This window comes from Fundulus heteroclitus, chromosome 1 (assembly GCF_011125445.2).
Source record: "Fundulus heteroclitus isolate FHET01 chromosome 1, MU-UCD_Fhet_4.1, whole genome shotgun sequence".
NCBI lineage: Eukaryota > Metazoa > Chordata > Actinopteri > Cyprinodontiformes > Fundulidae > Fundulus > Fundulus heteroclitus.
Window position 1 is genome coordinate 2,120,367 of NC_046361.1, and position 21,563 is coordinate 2,141,929.

General features: G+C 44.2%; 4 protein-coding genes across 5 annotated transcripts; 3 read left to right on the forward strand and 1 right to left on the reverse strand.

Annotated features, from left to right (window-relative positions):
• Window positions 1-966: 966 nt before the first annotated feature.
• On the forward strand, window positions 967-1,661 carry mrpl49 (mitochondrial ribosomal protein L49). The gene has a single exon (XM_012877542.3). The coding sequence runs from the start codon at window positions 1,011-1,013 to the stop codon at window positions 1,533-1,535; it is 525 nt and encodes a 174-aa protein (XP_012732996.1). The 5' UTR covers window positions 967-1,010; the 3' UTR covers window positions 1,536-1,661.
• A 510-nt stretch (window positions 1,662-2,171) lies between these two features.
• Window positions 2,172-7,710, reverse strand: haus7 (HAUS augmin-like complex, subunit 7). Of its 2 annotated transcripts, none has more exons than XM_021324048.2 (9): window positions 7,624-7,710; window positions 4,817-4,932; window positions 4,645-4,715; window positions 4,483-4,544; window positions 4,218-4,339; window positions 3,700-3,808; window positions 3,029-3,241; window positions 2,843-2,954; window positions 2,172-2,697 (listed from the first exon to the last, which is right to left on the reverse strand). In XM_021324048.2, exons 1-9 carry the CDS (start codon window positions 7,678-7,680, stop codon window positions 2,636-2,638), a joined length of 924 nt encoding a protein of 307 aa, XP_021179723.2. In that variant the 5' UTR covers window positions 7,681-7,710; the 3' UTR covers window positions 2,172-2,635. The 2 variants fall into 2 exon arrangements, with proteins under 2 accessions (XP_021179723.2, XP_012732989.2); XM_012877535.3 differs by having other exon boundaries at window positions 4,218-4,408.
• Window positions 7,711-10,352: 2,642 nt separating this feature from the next.
• Window positions 10,353-12,761, forward strand: las1l (LAS1 like ribosome biogenesis factor). The gene has a single exon (XM_036144044.1). The coding sequence runs from the start codon at window positions 10,529-10,531 to the stop codon at window positions 12,209-12,211; it is 1,683 nt and encodes a 560-aa protein (XP_035999937.1). The 5' UTR covers window positions 10,353-10,528; the 3' UTR covers window positions 12,212-12,761.
• Window positions 12,762-16,098: 3,337 nt separating this feature from the next.
• crebzf (CREB/ATF bZIP transcription factor) lies at window positions 16,099-18,895 on the forward strand. Its single transcript, XM_021324049.2, has 4 exons — window positions 16,099-16,263; window positions 17,060-17,885; window positions 18,061-18,135; window positions 18,546-18,895. Exons 2-3 carry the CDS (start codon window positions 17,119-17,121, stop codon window positions 18,068-18,070), a joined length of 777 nt encoding a protein of 258 aa, XP_021179724.2. The 5' UTR covers window positions 16,099-16,263; window positions 17,060-17,118; the 3' UTR covers window positions 18,071-18,135; window positions 18,546-18,895.
• Window positions 18,896-21,563: the final 2,668 nt, after the last annotated feature.

A 21,563-nucleotide genomic window follows, 5' to 3' on the forward strand; every position in this document is an offset into this window, starting at 1 on the left:
TATTAACCTGCTACTTATACCATCCAAATTCTATATCCATAAATCCAAGTCCATCAATCATAATCTAAATGTCACCCAGGTATTATATATAAAGCTTTTTTCCCCCCAGTAATGGACAGCAAAAAAACAAACTTTGTCATCTTACAAATTATACTTTAATTTTGTGAGTTAGAACAATTTAAAACCCCTGCCGTTATGTGTATAGGCAACAACAAAAAAATTGTTTTCTGCCCCCCCCCCGCCCCCTTATGTCTTCCTTGCTGTGTTCTCAATAATTTGATGTGTGCCATAGTCAGTTTTGTTGTCCTAGATGATTTGACAAAAAAAAACAAAAAAAACCCCCAGAAAGCTTAAGTGCTTTATCTTACCGTCACTATGCAATATTTCACTCTAGGGCAAATTAATTGATTTTGTTCACTTTCTGATATGAGTGATAATTCTTTTCACCATATTTCTTTTTTTTATGTACCTGAAAGAGAAGGTAGTGGTCTCACTTTCCAAGAGGAGAGAACTGAGCTGAGAGAGCCAGGTTTCCCCACAATGGCTTAGTTTGAGTAGAAGCCATAATATTGATACAGAAGCAGAGGATATTTGTGCTGGAGGTCTTAAATCGTAGAAGCAGAGAATATTTAGAATCAATCACTTTTGTGAGAGTGACAGCGAGCTGAGTTTTGTATATATACATACATATATGTTATTAGATTTTAAAAGACTCTTCCAAGCTCTCATGTTAAATAATCCATCAAAGTGATGACAATGCTCAAAGCTCAATGTAGAAAATGTCTCTTTTCTGGTAAAACAACAAGAACATCGCTACATGTCAGACAATTTGTGATTAAAGAGGACATTTTTTTTTTTATTTTTTTTTTTTATTAAAGAGGACATGGATGCGGAGTCTTTTGGCCATTTAAGGCACTCCCGTCCGGTAGGTGGCGGTAGTGAACCTGTTAGTTTTCTCCCAGCAGCCAACAAACAGCCTTGTTCCGCCTGTTACTACCAGGGTACCCAAGATGTCGGTCTCCTTCAGCCTCCGGAGCCTGGTGCGCCTGAGGGAAGCTCCACATCTCCTCAGCCGGCCTCTGACCGCCGCTGTCACCGCCGGCCTCAGGTCAGCGTCCACCGCTGCTCCGCCAGAAAAACGGGCGGCCGTAATAGAGTCCGCGGAGGACTACAAGTTTGTGGAACGGCTCATTCCGCCTTCGCGCGTACCCGACCCACCCAAACACGTCGGAGCCGCGCCGTCGGGCTGGATCCCCCCGGCGGAGACGCCGCCGGCCCTGCCCTACATGATCCGCCGCTCCCGCATGCACAACATCCCCGTCTACAGCGACCTGACCAACGGCAACCGCAAGACCACGCTGGTGCGGAAGGTGGAGGGGGACATCTGGGCCCTGGAGAAGGACGTGAGGGAGCACCTGAGGCGCGTGACGGGGAAGGAGCTGCCCACGCAGGTCAACGAGGTGACGATGACCGTGAAGGTGAAGGGCCACTATGAGCAGGAGCTGAAGGCCTGGCTGGCCGCCAGAGGCTTCTGAGCGGGACGAGAGCCCGACCCCAGGACATAAAAAACCTGCTGCTCCTCCAGGAGACGCTTCTGACACCAAAGAGCTGTAATTCTGTTCTGTTCACTTCAAAAAGCAGAATAAACTGAAAGATTCGCACTGTGTTGTGTTCATTAAAGCTGGGGATGTGCAGCAGGTAGATTTACCTTCACATGGAATGAGTGGACATCCAGGTATCTGGTTGTCCTGTGACAAGGATTTAAAAAAAAATGAATAAATCCCACAAGGTGAAGCCTTCTGCTCGGCCTCTAAGCCTTTCTCTGGTGTAGCTGTAATAAAGGGTTCTGTCAACAGCAAATATTCAAAGTGGACGGATCTGGTGAAATGATAGTTTTGACAACAAACCTGCTGGGACTCCGGCTCAAACGTGAGAAGTTTATTTTAAATAAAGGAATATATAACAGACATTTATAGGTAGCCAACAATCCTTTAGGTGGTTCCTATTAACAGGTTACTACAGAACCTGATGTTCTTCAGAGGAGCATTTTATTCTAGAAAACTATTTATGTAACAATCCTGTACCTTCAAGCATCTAAAATTAACTGGGAAGCTCAATATCTGCCAACTTTATGCAGAAGCTAAATTAAATAGGTGCAGTAAGGACAACCCCCCCCCACCACCACCACCGGTCTTCATCTCCAGATAAAATGCTAAACACTCATCTTTGTCAGCGATCATCTGACTCCTAGAGAGTTATCAGCTGAAAACGTGACAGAGCAGCAGGAGGAGGACGTCTTCAGTGTGAAACTCTGCCAACTTTTCAACTATAACATTTGGATTACAGTTTGTAAAAGAAATGAAATTGTCATTATAGGGTTGCAGGAGCGTTTGGCCTTCATGGAGGGAGCATATAAGACTTATGGGTGCCTCAGGGTGTTTGTAAAGCTGTGAGACCTGGAAGCTGAGCTGACAGTGATGATACAGGATCATTTATGCTTTGTAGCATTACGATGTCTAACTTTAGAAATCTGCAGCTGTCTTATGGTAGAAGAGTGAGCGGCTGCTATCGATCAGGGTTTCCAGAACCTGCAGCGTTGTTCAGCAGGCAGCTTCATCTTAGAACTGAAGATCAGTCAGGTGTGAAGCTGTGAGACGATGCTCCCCAGTCGCTGGCTGATTTCCTCCAGCTGATCCGCTGGGAACAGAATAAAGAAAGACAGGAGGGTGAATGTTAAACAAGCAGCAGTGAACTACAGGTTATACTATGGACTTTAGATGAATCCGCCTCATTGGTCCAGTTTGAGCGCTACCAGTACGGCTGGCTCGCCATGGCGACCTACTTAGCGTGTGCTTCTCCCCTCTGCTCCAGTAGCGAGGCTGCGTTTGTAGACGTTTCACGTCCTCGCTCACAGACCCGGAGGCCTCGCTTATTTCCCTCTGCATTTCCAGCTCCTGGAGCGAAGCACACACAGGTTTTAGGCTGACGCCTCCAGTGTAGATGGCTCTACTCTGCGCTATATGAATACCGTGTTGCAGGCCAGCAGCTTCTGGTGTACTCTCTGGAAGACGGCCGCGTCTGCGCTGAAGCTGGGCGGGTCTCTGCTGCAGTACAGCCTCAGGTCCGTCTCATAGAGATGGCTGAAGGTCATCATCTGCTGCTGGAGGTCGCCTGCTGCTAACCGCAGCGAGCTCGGCGAGAAGGCGCTCCCATTCTGCTCGTCGCTGTCCAGGAAGTCGCACTGAGAACGACAGATGGAGAAGAGGAGAAGAGGCCGTGGTGAGAACGCAGAGCGGTTCACACAGATGTTTAAACTGGGACTTTACTCTCTGCAAAGGAAAATGTCATCCAGGCTGGTCGGGCCTAGCAGCTCCAAGCTGAGAAATTGCAGTTGCACATGAATGCATCAGAAGATTTGTGAAAAAGTTATTCAGAATGTATGACCCAAAGTTCCTAAAGGAGCTATGGAGCACATTTCATTTGAATTTTAAGGTGGACAGCTGCTCAACAATGAAGCTGATTTCTGCAGTCTTTCACCAACATGAAGAAAGCCTCAAAGAAATCAGGATGCAACCAACTACCAACTATTTAATTGACATGTTAGCCTATTTATGCTAATTTTGTGTCATCGTCATATCAGCACATTGTTCTTTCTCAGATGAAACCTCTAACCAGAGAAAACCTGCCGGCACGGCTTACCTTGGACTGCAGCTGTTCCAGTTCTGTCTGCCTGGACTGCAGAAGGTCGGACACATCTGGAAGCTCTTCTCCTGGCTTATGAGCAGAATCGTGGCCTTCATGCAAAGCTCTGACAGATCAGTGGTCAGGGTGAGTGAGGAGGAAAAACCAGCGGCCCTCAGATACAGATACAGGGGTTTAGTTTTCTAACATGGAATCTGTTCAGGATTGCTCTGGTCCTGGTCTGGTTTAACATACAGACATAAACAGGGCATGTGCTGCACCATTTATCTCTGACTGGACCCCAAACTAATGGGATTGCCTTTCAGTAGCTGCACAAATAGCTTCCTGCACCAACAAGGATGAACCTGGATGTTCCCTGCCATCTTCAAAGCAGTGGCAATGAGGTGTTGATGTCGCCCAGAGCTTGTATCCATTAACTGGGATGGTACCAACAGCTGATTTGATCAGTTCTAAGGCTGCTAAAGCTGCACCTTTAACATAAGATCTGCAACAGCTGATCTAGATAGCAGACTTACTCGATGTGTGGCGGCCAGGGGTCCAGCGCTGGCTGCAGCATTTGTCTGAGGTGAGGCGTGTTCTCCGCAGCAAAAATCTGACTTAGAAGCACCTCTGCATCGGTGCTGCTACCAGCAGACGTCTTAACACCGGGAACAAAGGAAAGAAGTTGCTGCAGGAACTGAAGCTGTCGCTGAGGACTGGCTGTACCCTGGAAGAGAGGCAGCCTTTAACATGACACACAAAGTAACCTCAGAACATGCTGAACTGCCCTGAACGCCTCACCTTGATTAGATCCAGGTCGTCCGCCTTGCACAGCATCAGCTCCTGGCCAATCACAGCCATTTCTGCTTGCACAAAAACCAGCAGCAATAAAAGTGCTTGCGTTAGTCCCAAGGATGAAAAATGTTTCCAGTGGAGAGATTGTGATCTGAAGGACAGGCTTACTTTTCTCTAAACCGTCGGGATCTTTGGATTCCTCTGGCATTCCTTTAGATGTTCCAAATTTTGGGTTGATTCTGAAAAGCAACACTCCATGATGAGGCTAATGCATTACTATAGATTTCTCATTGCTAATCATTTTCTCCTTTTTACTCATTGAGGGGTGGGGTGCATGTACCTGCAGCAGATCCATGCCAGGATGTCGGTGCGGAGCACTGAGGGGCGGCACAGCAGCTCCAGCATGCTCTCGTCTTCCTGCAGGTACAGATCTTGCACCAAGGGACAGGACAGAGCCTCAAAGAGAAAAATGTTCCCAAATGAGCTCCTTTTATGCTCTGAAGAAGGTGTTGGCTAAATGTCACATCTGAAGGGAGCAATTAAAACCTCTCAACTTTTGTGCAAAGTTAAGGGGGGGGGGGGGTAGTAGCTCGGCTTCACTCTCCTGCATGCGGGGGGGAGAGTTGGATCTGCTGTAATGACATAGTTATAACCTGAGATGGAATTTGTACCTCCTGCATCGGGAGCAAAGCAGGAGGAGCGCATTCAACTCTCACTAAATTTTCACTCAACTCATGTTTTGACCAACTAGACATGGAAGTAGAGATGTTTTACTTTTGTTAAAGGAGCTATAAGTAAGATATTTACTGTAAAATTAACCTAAATCATTCTCATTTGTCACCTGAGATGGAAGTAACATTCTCTATAAACAATGAGTCCTCTCTATCAACAATGTCTTAGTCACGTTTTTCTCCTTTCAAACCTACAGGTACGGTCCAGAACTACTTTGGTTCAGAGTGTAGCCTGTGTTTACTTCCTGATTCCTGAGCCAATCATAGGAGAGTTCTCAGGGTTCTCCAAACAGAGCACAGCAATTGGTATTTTATTTCAGCAAGATCAGCCGCCTGCTGACATGGAGGCCAGTAGGAGAAGCAGACCAGAAATAGAACAGAATACATCATATATATGTGCTGTTTAAGTAAAGATTCTGTGGAGTTTTACAGCCACAGGACCACTGGGTAAATGGCTGGTCTCCGTGAAAGGCATTGTGTACGTGATGTTCCAATTTTAACCTCTATGTGTCATTATTACTTATAGTTCCTTTAAAATATGAAAGAGAAGTGCCGACACTTTGTTTAGTTAGTGGATTAAAACAGAAAGTTACACAAAACTGTTCTCTCATTATTCTTTCAACATACGGAGACCGCCTAATATGAGGAGAATCACATCTGTTTAAACTGAATTCACAACATTTACACTCAATGTTGGACCTTCTCAACAAGTAAACAGCTCATTTTCAGATTTCTGATGAAAATACAAGTTGTTCTGACTGTCACTTATCCACCAGAACTCCACCTTCCTGAGTCCATTCCAGCTGTCTGCTTTATCCTTGTAAAATATATTTTGTTTCTCGATAGAATGGATCAAATGAAACAGACACCAAATGTACAAATAATCACTGAATAAAGTTAAGACCGGGAGTGAAAGTAGTTTTAAGTTGTTGCCGGTATTATTACTCTCCTTTCTTTAAGAATGGAATATTGCTTTTTTATTATTTTATTAAAGAGTCCAACTCCTGCAGAGTGCCTCAAGGCCTCTTCCTCTTCTCTCTTTATCTCGTCCCTCAGGAGTCAGTTATAAGAAACCAGTGTTAAGCCTTCTCTTCTAGGCAGAAGACAGTCAGACTTTTATGATACTAAAAAGGAAAATAGTTTCTCTGAAAATAAACTTCTCAAAAGTTTATGTTGTTTGGCTGCATTGATGTCTCTAACATCAGTCTTGACGTGGGACCCTAAAGTCAGTATCTGACACTGACTGCCACAGACCTGAGTGTAAGACTAGAGAATACGGTAATCTTAATTTTGACGCACAGTTACAATCTGTGGTTAAATCCATCTTTTTCAAACCAAGACAGCTGACTAAAAATTTAAATTTTTGCTTTAATGACAACTTGCTTAGATTCCTGCACTGCACTTTACTCTGGGCTTAACAAAACTATCGTGGCCTGACTGCAGCTGGTCTAAAATGCTGCTCCTCTTCTTTTAACTGCTACCAGAAAAGGAGAGCACATTTATCCAATTTTAGCAAACCTTCGGATTGATTTTAAAATTATTTTATTTGTTTTTAAATGTTTTCATGGCCTTGCTTTCCAGGATCTTTCAGACCTGGTTCATGTGCACACTCCCTCTCGCTTGCTCAGGTTGGCAGATCACTTTTTATTAGTCATCCGAAAAACAAAGAGTGCAAAGAGGTAACCGCACTTTCTCTGTTGTTGCATAAATGCTGGATTTAAGTAGCTTTATATATCAGGCAGGCCATTTTAATGTTCTCTTAAAACACAGTTTGAGATGTTAGCTTTTTAACTTTTCATTGTTTGTTTTCTTGGATATGCATTTTATTGTACATTTTGCTGGCTTTAACTCTTTATTCTGTTTTGAATTACTAATTTTTAAATTGTACAAATAATGTTGAGTTGAGAATATTATTAGTTTTTAAAAAGGGGGAAAATGTGGTTGTTTTGCCAGCAGAAGTTCTTCAAAAACAGCTCAACAATATAACAATCTTTTTTTTCCCTGACTTTAACAGGAAAATATTGTAGTTGATTGAATGTAGCTGGGACAATATGAATGATCAGATTCACACCAAGTCAATGCAAACACCCCAGACTATCGTTAATCTACGGGTTTGTTTATCAGTGTAGGTCTATAACCTGATTGCTGAATGAGGCCGTTTCATCAAGCCTCCCTGAGGTCCTACATGTTCCTCTTATTTGAATCACACGCTGCTGATGTTTTCCCTCTTTTCAGCTCCTTTAACTTCCAGCCTGTTAGTTTATAACCACTGTGGCCACCTTTCACAGCGACTGGCTTCTCCTCTCAGTCTCCGCCCTGACCAGACACATCTCCTCTATTGCGCCGTGCAGCGAGTCAGCTCATTTAAAAAGTGAACAGAAACAATCAAGGATTATCTCAAATGAACTTCATTTACCTGCAGAGACTCATAAACACGGTGAGCAGCCCGGTTTTCTGTCAAAACACCCGCCATTTCCGCTGCGAAGCGTCTTCTACTTCTTCTTTTTCTGTGTCACAAAGCACCGAGGGATTTAGCGCCCCCTGGCGTCTCTCTTTCTTGCAGCTGTCTAGCAGCATCATGATGGACTGGACTGGAGTCTGGGACCGTGTGTGACCATATATCATTTGTGAGATCCTTCAGTTATTATATATTCAAAGTTAAGATTTATTTTCTGCTCTTTGTTTAAATGTTTCTGTTCTTTCAGAATCTGAATACTCAGCACAACAGCCATGATTGTGCACAATCATGGGGATTGATTTGGTTACAGCGCTCATAGCACAGACGTGGTGTATCACACTAGTCTGAAAGTGGCTTGGAAATTCCTAACGAGTCTTTGTAGACTGAAACTTGGATTAGGCTTTCATAAGACAGCGGTCATCCTTCCCCCAGCAACGAGATGTGATCGACTGACCTAACTGTTTGGACCATGCAACCATACAGTCATCCATTCTGAACCCCCATAGCTGTAGTTCTTGTTGAGGACTGTTCGTGTACAACAGAAAACATTTCTAAATTGCTTTTCATTCACACCTAGCCAACCAGAAATGCCACTTTTCTCCTTTATTGGAATAAATCTAAACAGGACAGTCTCATAGCCAGACCAAAATGTTTAGCAGCAACATAGAGATTTTTGAGCAGCTCTAATCTGATCAACTGGAAAACGGTACAGTTGTCAGTTCCTGCCTGGGTTAGTGTTTGGCTGCTGTTTTTTTATGTGATAGGTATTTATTTCAGACACACAAGTATATAATAAATGACAGTATATGTCCATGTAACATAAATTAAAACAGTCTGAAAAAGGCTGTATTTAGCAGAAGCAATAACCTTTTAATGCCCACCCTCCAAAGCCAATTTACAGAAAGCAAAAGATAAAAGGATGGCTACCTTTTATAATACATACCAACATAAGATTTTAGGAAAATAATTATTTTACAGTAATAACATTTTTTTTTTTAAAAAAAGGTAATACACCCAAGTCCAGCAGTAGACGGAGCTCTGTTCTGTGGCATATTTGGGTTGACCAGTCCTTATTCTTATAGTCCAAATTTTAACTATTCAGTCTGCAGGTCCAAATGTAGCCTAAACAAAGACTGACAGTCAGGCTTGGTTAGAACAAGCTCCAATCACATCTGGACATGTTAATGTGGAAGCTTTTTCATCTTTTAACCACATTGTTATTTAAACAGAAGGCAGCTCCATATTATCTGCATTTTGTTAAAGGCAAACACTGTAATTATAATGCCTGCATTTTAAATGTTTTTAAAAGATTTACATTTAATGTTTTTTATGTTTGTTTTTGTCTGTTTGTTTTGTGTGCGCTGCTGCCTTTCTTGCCCAGGTCACCCTTACGACAGAGGTCTTGATCTCAACTTGTTCTCGTCTGGTTAAATGAAGGTTTAATAATAAAAAAAAAAAATGAAAAATTGACCAGTTTGTGCAGACAAGGTAGTAACTTTGTCTGCAATGTTTAATATAAGCAGATGAAATATATAGTTGAACAGATCAGGCTCAGTATCTGGGAAGGAGCTGGTTCTTTTGTCTTTTGCTTGCCCCTAATTATTGCATAAAAAAACCTTTATGAATTGAATTAAATTTTATTTATATAGCACCAATTCACAACACGTCATGTCAAAGTACTTTACAAAGTCAAATTCAATTGACTCATACAGACCGATTGGTCAAAAGGTTCCTATCTAAGAAAACCCAGTGCATTGCATAAAGTCTTGACAAGCAGCATTCACTCCTCATGAAACAGCGTAGAGCCACAGGGACAGTCGTCTGCATTGTCGATGGCTTTGCAGCAAAGCCATACTCGCTTTGTGTGAACGGTCATCTGCCTCGGCCAACTGGGGTATAGAGAAGACAGAGCAGAGACGTAAAAAGCACAGAAGCACACGTTGATCCAGGAATCCTGAATGGCAGATGATCTGCCCCCCCTGGATGGTGCCACAGTTAACAGAACACCAGGTCAGGTGTACCTACTATAAAGAAAAAAAATACAGAGAACAAAAAGTTCAAAGTTGTAAATAACAGCCAACAATGCATAATTGGGGAACAGTAAGAGAACTCAGCAGAGTGAGAGAAATAGACTCTGATGTCCTCCAGTAGCCTAAGCCTATAGCAGCATAACTACAGAGGTAGCTCAGGGTAACATGAGCCACTCTAACTATACGCTTTGTCAAAAAGGAAAGTTTTAAGCCTATTGTTAAAAGTAGACAGGGTGTCGGCCTCACGGACCAAAACTGGGAGGTTTTTTTTCCACAGGAGAGGAGCCTGATAGCTAAAGAACGAGCTCTAAAGTGTTTACAGATTAATTAATAACACATCTATAAACTATTTTTTAGCGATACATAAGGGTATCCTTGTTGTAAAGTCGTACTAGAAAGGTAAATATAAAATATATTCAGCAAAAAAATTATTAGAAAAAGTAAAGATATGAAAGATATTTAGGGGGAAAAAAAATTTAAAGAATTGTGTTACAACCCAAAAGATGTTAGCACAGCACTAAATAGCTCTATGTTCAGCTCTTTTCATGTACATTAAGCTCTAACTCATTTGCTGCAGACGATGATCTGCATGCTGACTGCTGTTCTCCCCCCGGCCACTAAGTGGCACTAACGGTGGAAAGTAACAAACCCAAAGAAAACGTCCTGGTGACGTAATTTCCGGAATAATAAAAAACGTCGGAGGTACAAAGAATCGGACCGTAACGTTTCCACGCCGCGGGCAGCGCTGTAACGCCAGGGTGTCGCTCTGCTTTGTGTCTGGGCGCCAGAGGTGTCGGTGCGGAGTGAAGTTCTGCAGAACCGCCGCCGCCGGGATGAAGAGAAGCAGCTCGGAGAAAAGGCGCCATGTGGTGGCCTGGCTCAACAAGGCGGAGTGGGACCAGGTCCTGGACCACCTCTACTCCCAGGACGCCGCCCTGCAGAGGTTCGCTCTGCAGCGGGTCTCCGCCTGGAGGGGCAGGTACGCCCACAGCACGCCCGTGGCCGTGGACTGCACGGCCGAACTGGTGCGGTGCCAGGTGCTGGACCGGTCCGGCCAGCTGAGCGGGGACGACCTGGTCCTGCTTTACGGGGCGGCCCTGGTCCGCTTCGTGAACTTGATCACGGAGAAGCAGCAGGGGAGGAGAGCCCGGCCCCTGAGGCGGCTGGCCGGCAAGCTGAACATCCCGGAGTGGGTGGTGGACCTGAGGCACGACTTCACCCACAGGAAGCTGCCCACCCTCATGTGGTGTCGGAAGGGATGCAAGGTGGTTCTGGAGTGGCTGCAGCAGGAGTACTGGTCCAGGCAGCTGGGCGGGGGTCCCGATGAGGACTGGGAGTCGCAGTCGGACGGAGAGGATGATGACGCTGACGTGAAGCAGCAGGAGGGTGAGCTGATGGAGCGGCAGAGGGAGATGGAGGCCTACAAGGCCGCCCGCGACTTCCTGGTCTCCTACGAAAAGGAGCGCTACCAGAGCCTGGACGGCTCACAGGAGGACAAGTGGCTGTCTCCCTTCGCCGACATGAGCTGGTTGCTGGGGGACATCAAGCAGTTCTCCTTGGACTCCGCCGAGCTGCTGGTGGACGTGCTGCTGGAGGACGGGTTCCTGGTTCCGACCGCCGAGCAGCTGCAAACGCTGGGCTGTGACCCGTCCGAGGACTGCGGCCCCTCTGGACCCAGAGTCCCCCCGGTCTTCCTGCGGTTCTGGCTGCCGCTGCTGAAGGCGCTCAACTCGCCCTCCTTCATCCACCTGTTTCTGGGGAAGCTGCTGGCGGAGCTGAAGCTGGCGGCCGGCGGCCAGAGGGAGCGCCGCGCCTTCTACATCTCCGCCTGGGCCTCGGAGGCCGTCCTCTGCAACAGCAACCGCCACGAGTTCCGCTTCGAGAGCAAGACGCAGAGGAAGGCGCGCGTCAGGGAGCGCATCTTCCTCAACCGCATCCAGCTGCGCTGGCGGCAGCTGCTGACGGCGTGTCTGGACGCGCCCTGCGTCTACACGCCCCACCTGCTGCGGCTGATCCTGGAGGACATGGAGCCTCCGCTGCCCCAGGAGACCCAGCAGAAGCTGCTGCGGCTCTGCTGCATCTACACGCAGAGCCCCGGCCCGCAGCCCGGCCCGTCCGAGGAGCAGAAACATCAGCCCGTGTACACCGTGGAGAGCCTGCAGCGCAGCCGGCCGAGGCGCAGCTCCGAGCGGCCCGAGGCGTCCGCTGACCTCCGGGGGGCGGATGTTCTGGCGCAAAAGGCCACGGCGCTCAGAGGTTCTCCGTGGCAGGTGTGTCCCGATAAGGTCCCGTGGGAGGACTACCCCCTGGGAAAGGTTCCCGGACAGTCAGACGATCCGTCGTGCCTCATGGCGGAGACGTACTCGACGATGACGGTGTCCGAGGAGCCGGTGGAGCTGGAGGGCGGCAGGAGGCAGAGCGCCGCGGGGGTCTCCGGGCCCGCCAGAACCGCGGAAGGTCTCCTGTGGGGCCAGAGCGATTTCACCAGACTGAAATCTGGACTCAAGCTGTTCTGAGATGCGCTGGGAGCCATGGATGCTGCCTCCGTGTGCAGGATCATGGCCTGGTGGCTGCAGGCAGCAGTCCACTTGTTGGGACTGGATCTGAGGAACCGGTCCAGCTGTTGATGCGCATCTGTTTGCTGACCTGCCAATCAGAAGTCCTTCAGTAACAACCCGTCTTCACTATGAACAAGCTGGAATTATGTTATTCACGTTCAAAAGCCTCCAACTCTGACAGTTCCACAAATAACCTGATGGTATAAAGCTACAGCTAGCTCTAAATCCTGCATCGATCAGTGAAAACCAGCATGCTGCCAAACATGTCTTATGACACAGAAAGGAGCTGATGTAGCGCTCCTCTGAGTCCTCTAAGCTCCTCTGAGTCCTCTACATGCCTTCATGTTCAGAGAAAAGGCCCACTGCGTGCCCACCATGAACACGTTCTGCGTTCACTGACTTTAGTTGGTTTGTATTCAGTATTCAGGTTTAGTTAAAAACAGTTGGTTTGGTGTAGTTCATCGTTTTTTGTACACTGGAATAAATGTTGGCTTTTTTTCTACAGAAACTGTCAGACTGAATGTTTGTGAGCTGAACGGCCATTAAAGGAAAACAGCGTACTGCTGCCTGGTTGGTAGACAGACCTCTGAATGTGGCAGCAGGACACAGGCTGCTGAATTTAATCCAACGACAGGAGCAGAAAGAAGGAAAAGCACATTAGATGTTATGGAAAAACAGTTATTAACACAAAGGGGATGGATATTAAACAAAAAAAATACATATGGATAAGAAGCTTCTTAACTCAAAGAAGTATTAGTTTTAAAACAGGAAGAGGATTAAGCTCCTGCAGGCCGTATATTTAGTCCAGCGTCATGACTAATGAGGTTTTTGGTAATTTAAATAAATCTGAGTGTCTCTGACTGAGTCAGAGATGATGGTGTTTGGAAGAGGGGAGGAGTTAAAGAGTGAATTGTAGCAAAGCTGTAAGAGGCATCGCAGAACGTTTAAATTCTGAGTCTGGTCCTCCAAAACAGAAGTTATTGTCATCACACAGAAAAAAAATCACCGTCTTTTCTAACATATAGAAATGAACTATAAAGACTTGTTTTAAATGGTCAGGGATCTGGTTTGATAACAGGCATAACACAACAGGATGTTGAATATATTAAGATGCTTGAGGGATGGAGAATGTGGTCCAGATGCCTGATCTCTAATCAGATCAGTTTATGATTAGAGATAATCACGGGTCAGTGTCCAAGACACAACTCAGGAAATTAGACACATTTCAGTATCGAGCTTTAAGACTGCCGTAGAGCCATGAAAACATCTCCTGTTCCTGGGGTTCAGGTTGAGACGAGTGACCAGCCAGTGAAACTCAGGATGTGACACGTAGCATTAACTGAGCACATCTCAAAGGACAGAGGAAACCACAGAGCATATACTGATCTTCAGTTATGTCAGGAAAAGCAAAAGATGCTTGTTTTGGTTGGATGAGTCAGAATAAGTCAACAGAGATAGGAAAAAGTGACGCCATCAGCAGTCCCACTGTAGCTCTTCCACCATAGAACCCTGGACCAACTCACTGGTCAAAGGAATGGGGCTGGAGGAATTTACAGAAAACAAGCATTCAGAACAAAGTATTAGATAACGCTGTGGGTGAATCCTTTGTTATTCCCCATTTAAATAGTATCAATGAAAAAGTGGCGCTTAATTTAGCAGTTTTAGAGGAGAAATAATAGCCATTCTGATTAAACTGACCAGAGGAAGTTAGAATGGGAGGGCTTTAGATTATTCATAATAGAGCAGCAGGTGTTCAGCAGGCTGTATGAACTTAGACTCATGACACTATATTAGCAATAACTCACTCTGTTTTCAGGATAAAAATAAATGGTACAGCTTTCAAATGTACAAAATGTGCTGCAAAGGAAGCTTTTGTAGATTTGAATCTGAGAATGAGTAAAAAAAAAGTTAAGACTGTGTTTAAGTTGTATTTAAAGGAAGTGACAGGAACCATGGGATAGAGCATGGTAGATATTCATGTTCAAAAGCAAATGGGAATTCATTTGGATGAATAGTGGATAAAGAGGAAGGAATCTATATATGACTAAGAAAAGGTTGAAGAAAAATAAAGAACAGTGAGATTACTTATTTCTAACACAGAGAGTGCATTTAGTCAACTGAAGCCTGCTTATGCATAAAGCCAAACAAGAGGGAAGAACAGAATCATGTTTATGGACAAATTGGGAATGCAAACTGGGGGTTAAAGTTTCAGCTGAGAAAACGTTTTTCACTCACTAATGTATTGGGGGGGTTAAAAGTGTTCCTTTTTTAAAGATATTTCAAGACACAGGAGCCACTATGGAGAAAAGGTTATGATAAGGTGTTTAACAGGAATGGAATGGGGGTCCCTTCAGTCCCTTCAACAAATCATGTTATTAATTCAGTCAGGTCTAAATTATGATAGCATATGGTTCAGATGCAAAATCCCAGTTAGCAAACCTGGATGTGGTCCAAACATGGGCTTTAGGAGATTACTTGGGAGCAGTTAAAACTAGTCTTATTTGTGCTTCACAGGCTGAATCAGGAGAGCTGCCTTTGTGGCACTGACAATAAAAAAACCTGTTTATTAATGTATTGCTGGATTCATCTCAAAGGGCATAATGAGAACTTTCTAGTCAAGATGTGAATGGTGTTGGTGGTAAAGAATCTACAAATAGTTTCGGGTGGATTGGTGACATGGCTCGAGATTTAAAGTTACATGATGAATTTTATTCCAGCAGTGTTGTGGCCTGTAACAGCAGGATTGTTGAATCCATAACTGTAGATATGTTCTCATCAGGTTCTGAAAAAAGAAACAAAACAACTGACATTCGCCAAGATCTTTACAATCATATCAAAACTAAATACCGTGATTATTTGCAATCTTTTGTACATGTTTCAAATGACCCAAATACAGAAGCTAGTAGTGAATCAGTTGTGGTTCTATGATTTTACATTAGGTTTGCAAAAAAGACTCATCTGAGTCTTTATGAGCAGAACTGTGTGCAATATTACTGGCTTCAGAACGGTCAGAGGAAGTAAGTTCAGATAATAATCATCTACTGTGATTCATATGCCTGATTAGGTATTTAAAAAACATCAGAATATTGTCTCGATGCAATCTGCGGGTTACATGGGAAACTTTTTGGCCAATCTGTCTGCATGATTTGATTGAATTTGACTTTGTAAAGTATCTTAAAATGACGTGTTGTAAATTGGCGCAATATAAAAGATTTTCACTCACTTAATGTTATGTGCAAAAAACAAGAAAAAAAAAAGAAAACAACACCATAGTAATAATGTCTCAAATTCTCAACGTGTAGGAATATGAAAGAGCAGATAAGATGGCAAAGGAAAAAAACTGAATAAAATAATAGAGATACAATTTTTTTCAAAAGTATAGTTTGGAAGGACACCATAAAACAGGTGATGTGATCAAAAGGAAGATCACATTCAGAATAAGGTTGAGATTACAAGAACCAACAGAAATAGAAGAAATACTATAATACAATATTGTACTCGGATAATACTTCCTAGAACAATAAAAAGTGGGCACTGTGACATAAGCGCCACTCTTGGAATCAAAGGGAAGCATAACTGATTTTTCTAATCAGTGTGGTGTTGAGGAAACGGTGGTATATTCATGGGATGTAGGAAATATGAGAATCATTCAGAAAATTGTGGAGTACTGGGCAACCGAATTAATGATATAAAATTTCAAGTAGATATAGTTGAAGGGGAAAAAATGTTTTTCAGTTTTTGAAGAATATTGGTCTTGATTGGCCTGTACTAAACATCTAACCCAGAAGATGGCGGTAATGTGACAAATTGGACGCAAACTTCCACAAAACCCCACAGCACACGAAGAAGAAGAAGAACGAAGTTGCGCTGTTCGGTGACCAAAAGTGCCCGCCTTGCACTAGTCGTAGCTATGCTCGGTTTGGAAAAATAAGACAAAACGCTTTCGGCTGCCGACACAGTTTCCCTACTTGACTTTTGTGGAGACTTCTGTGTGTGCTTGAATCAGGACGGTAAGTATCTTAGTGAAGAATATAGATAGTGCGCCATAAGTCCTTTGTACTGTAGCTCATGTGCTGGCTAACTCAGGCCGACGCAGAAAAGGATGTAGTCGTTAATTACTGACATTAATTTGCTTCACAATCTGGCTGCCGGTAACCTGTCGCTGTTCGGCCCGTATAGTGGCCAGTATAACCGAGCTAATGTTACATCGCCTGTGTTTTCTAAGCAACTCGGTGCTAACGGAAGTGCGGTGAAGCTAGTTAGGCCTCTTTAGCTAAAAAGGCCCAAACCGACCACAAAGTTGATACTAAATATATGTATTGCATGTTGATATTCAGGTTTTTTTTTTTTTTTTACAAAGCTATCTTTAACTTACAGTTTTTAAAGTAAGTTGACTACTTATACAATGGGAAGCTAACAGAGTTAGCAGCAGCGTTGGTAAAACGTTTAGAGGAAGTGCGTCAGCTGCATCACGTGACCGTGTTATCGCACAGGCTGGGAGGCGTTCAGGCTACATCTAGCGTCGGAAATTCCATGCTAGATCTATTCTCTATCCGTCTTTCCCGTTTTTTTAAAGGAAGGGTGGTGAAACACAAACTGGTTTATCCAAAATAATATTTGATTCAGGGGATTTTTAAAAAACATGGAGAAAATCTTTTTTTCATACAGAAAAGAGTTTTCCAGTAAAGTTTTCTATTGTTAGTGTATAATCATGTAACTTACTGATTGAAAATTGTCTCTCATTCATAACTACTTAAGCCGAAAGGTATTTGCAGGATTTAACCGTCCAATTTTATGTTTCCATAGGTGTGGATTCGCAAGATCCCCTCCGTTCAAAGTCTTGGCGATCTAGTTGTCACGACACAATGATCACAAGAAGAAGAAGCCGTGCCACGGAGATGCCGTCAGTAGAGGTTGAGGAGGTGAATGTGGAGGAAAGTGTGCGAGATCTCCCCAGCCCGTCTGAAGTGTTTCTTCCCGATGACACGGATCCTGCAGGGATTGAGCTAGATGACCTGTTTGAAGATCTAAGATGGACTCTAGAAAAAGATGTTTCCTCGCCGCTGTTTGGGGTTGACCTCGCCGATCTGGAAGCCTACGATGTCCAGACCCAAAACTCTGGGTTCGACGTTTCTTCCTGCTCATCTCCAGAGAGGACGTCGTCTGGCTCAAGGCGGAAAACCCGACAGAATCAGTCCAACCACGTCGTCAACAAAAATGCCATCGCGGCCAGAATGAATCGGCTGAAAAAGAAGGAGTACGTCAGCAGCCTGGAGAAACAGGTTGGCGTCCTGTCGTCGGAGAACACCCTGCTCAAACAAGACAATTGTCAGTTGACTAAGCGAGTTGAAGAATTGGAGGATGAAACCAGGTACCTGAGGGCTGTGCTGGCCAATGAGAGCATGTTAGGCCAGCTCTTGTCCAGGCTGAGCGGTGTGAATGGGATGAAATTATCTTCCTCGCTTTTCCAGGGGCCTCACTCTAACGACCATGACTATGCGTTGCCCAGGAAACGGGTGAAGGTGGAGGAGAAGGAGACGTCTGGTGGCGTGTGCCTGCATGTAGACAAGAACCACGTCTCAGTGGAGTTCTGCACAAAGTGTGCAGAGAGCGCGAGCACGTCGCTCAAAATGTAGGGTCAAGTACTTGTTTTCTGATATTGTGACTCTGTACTGAGCCTTAAGGGGATGGAGGAGGCCTGAAATGCTTAGAACGGCCTCAGAGCTGCAGACTGTGCATGATGTGATGTTTGTGTGATGATGATGATGATGGGATGAAAACACGTTACTGCTAAACCTTGTTGACAGTTTCTTCTAGGTAATGGTTGCTCCGCCGTGGGGGATGAGTGGCTTTCTGAACACCTTTTCCTGCTTGGCGCCATGGTAAGGAATAGATAAAAAAAAATAAAATAAATAAAAAACAAGTTTTCACGGGCTTCAGCACCCAGTTGCAACATTAGTACTTTTACATACTACACGTTCCCAATTAATGGATCTTGAGCCCTTGGCTCACTTTTTTGTTTTTGTTTTGTCATTAAAAAAATGACTTGATGATTGTTAAGTTAGTTTTTTTTTTTTTGTTAGTGCTTGTATTAAAGTAATGGTGAAGGTCCACAAAGAGTGATCCTAAAATCTATGAAATTGTAAAATTATTGATCCTAAAAGGATAAAATAAAACAATCTCTAAAATCTTCTACCAAAATCTGTCATTAGAACTAAATCTCTTTGTGAACCAGCACCTGTGTACTGAAGATTCCATTTATTTAGCGCCACCTTTTTTCTTTATGCTAAAGTTCTGCCGATGGGAGGTGACGAAGCTGGACACGCAGCTGCAACGTGGCCTGGTATTTTTTTAAAGGTAGTATCGGTAACCAATGGTATATGTAATACAAACTTTCCCCACATTCTGCAACATCTGTAGCTGTCCATCGTATCAGCACAGCTCCTTCAGCACTCGGAGCAATACTGTAAATACTTGTGTATTGAAATGTACATTAAAAAACAACAACTCATTAACAGTTAAGTTTTTATCACATTTAAGAAAATGTGAATGTTTAATTCTGAATATATTTTCTTTGGAAGAAAATGCTCTGAGAATTGTTGGACAAATAAATCATGTTCTCTGTTTGTGAAATACCAAATATCTGCTGAGTCCTGTTGTGTGCTGTTGATATTAATGCTTCTTTTTTCTCTCTCTAAACAGCAAGCTCTGCCGATAAAGGTCTAAACTTTTCCAGAACATTGGGTCAAGTGTGGTAAAGGTTGTCAGAACAGATGACAAAGTCCTCATTAGATGGGATTATAAGGCACAGATCAGGAAACATTAACTCCATTAATCACCTATTTCAGCTCATTTAGCGTTTGGGTTCATTTTATTTTATGGGGAGGGGCCAGAAAATCATCAAAATCTATTCCTGCCACCATCAGTTACCCCTCCCACTGTTGCTCTTCAGTTGATTGCTTCCTGTTGGGCTTAGATGGAATGAGATCTGATCCAGCAGCATTCACAGCCAAGTGCGTGATTCAGTCGTTAAACAGAAATCTCATTTAACCAGTTTAGTATGATATTTTTAAAGTCTGTTAAGACCTAATTTATTAAGTTTCAAACAGCAAGTTTTGTTTCAACATTTCAGTCGTAGGCCTCTGATCTGAGATCAGATGGAGGAACTCAGCTAAAAGCAGTGAAACGGCATTTACAGCATTTAAGGTTAGCCTTACCTGAGGAACGTTTAAGAAGCGAGTCAGAGGTGGGTTCATGGGTTCAGCAGAGCGTGTTGAGCGCACCTCTGAGAACCGTTCAGTGAAGCCTTTAACTGACGTTCATATTAAAGTTAACAGCAGCGAGGCGTGGCTGAGGCGCCTCTTCAGCGTAAAGCTTCGTTCTTAGTTATTATTGGTGCTGGCTTTGGTTTGGCCCATAAATCAAATGAAACTTGGAGCGTGTCACAAGTGACGCGTAACTGGTGTCATGCAAAGTGTTAGTAGCAGCACAGGTACCAAAACTGGTTTGGTGGGAAAACCACTTATAATGGCTTAGTTTAAAGTTTGAGTCAACTTTATTTGGCCATGATTATGTGAGCGTTGACTTCAGTTATGTTCACAGCATGCAGTCATTAGGTATAAATAAATGAGCAGCAGTATGTAGATGTTCTGTTTGGAATATGAAATAAGGAAGCTTGTGGTGGTGCAAATCAGTTTTGTTTGCCTAAATGACTACCTGACCCAGACTGGGAGGTGTTTATCGTGTTCATCAGAGAGAGATGGTTCTGTAGTGTTGAGCTCAGGGTAAAACTAATCTGTGCAGGGTGTGGGGGGTCTGCAGAGATGTGAGCTACCCTTTCCTGACACTAGAGCTCTGGCCTCTGCAGACAGAATTATTATTAGTTTGGACCTGTTCTGTCCCTGGTTGTGGGGTTTGGCTCCTTCACTAAACAGGGCGGTGTAGAAGAAGAGCAGAAGGTTGAGCTGGAGTTGCTGCAGGAAGTGCAGACGGTGTCTGTGGGAGGTCCAGCTCTAGTCCTGGGACAGGGTGGTTCCAGTCTGAGGAACCAGAAGTGATCCACAGCATATATACGGTTGTTGGGGGAGGGGAGTCGGTGTGGGTGGTGGTCTCCAGCAGTCCACCATCCTCCCGCTGCATTCAATGAGGACTTTGTCGCTGGTGTGGTCAGGTGGTTGACCACACCAGTGGACCAGCCTCATCCCCATCCTGCAGCAGACCGTGGTGTCCACAGAGTTCAGCAGTTTCTCAGACAGGTGGAGTTCTTGGTGTACAGGGAGAGGAGCAGTGGGGGGAAGCCACCCCTGGGGGGCGCCGGTGCTTAAGGTTCTAGTCCAGTAAAAGAGGTTCACACTGACTGCAGTAATTGTTGATGGTGCAGCAGCTTGTATAAACCATATAAATCCTGTTTTCCTTCTCGCCCTTATGTGTTTTGTACAATTGTAGTAAAACATTTAGATGTCTGCATACATCTAAATCAAATAATTTGGTCATTAGCTGAGCTAGACTGTTGAGCAGGTAGCAGCCATTTTTTAGATTTGTGATGTTAGATAGCATCTGGTTAAGGCCTTTCAGAGGGGCGCTATCATAGAGAAGCGTTCTGCGCCTCTTTATATTCCTCATTAATGTGTTGCTCCAGTCAATGGGACAGGAGTCACCAAGGGCATAAAGACATCTGTGATGCACACAGATTTATGTTGCTGAGGATCCCTAAAGGTTGGATGGACTTTAGCTTGTATTCCACTGCTGAGTCTTTATCCAGTTGAGCAAATATTTGGATCAAACATTTCCCGGTAAACTAATGTTCCAGGAACACTGAGGGAGTTCTTGCAAGAGGAAAAGATGCAAGTAACAGAAACTTTATCATGTTACATTTTTACTAATGAAGGCAAACCAGTCAACATTACTGAAAGGAAAAAAAATACATCCAGGTTTTTCCTTTTGAACAAAGATTGAGTCTTTCCCTCCTTCCAACCAGTCTTCCTGTCCAAAATGTGCAGATTGCTGCTATGGGAAGTTTTTCTCAGTGAGATGTAGCTGAACTGAACTAATAAAGCGGCGTTTCAGGGTTATGCCACCTATTTGACTCTCAGTGGTGTCTGCTAAATTCAGGAGGCTTATTGTCCATATTCTGATGCATTTCAAACCTCACCTCTCGAGTGTTGGGATCTCTACGATGGAGAAGCAACACAGCTGGTAAAAAGGAGGCCCAACGCAGAAGGTCCATCTAGCCCAGGGATGTCAAACTCATTTCAATATGGGGCAACTTAGCCATCATGAAGTCATTAAAAGGGCCGCTACACCTCTATAG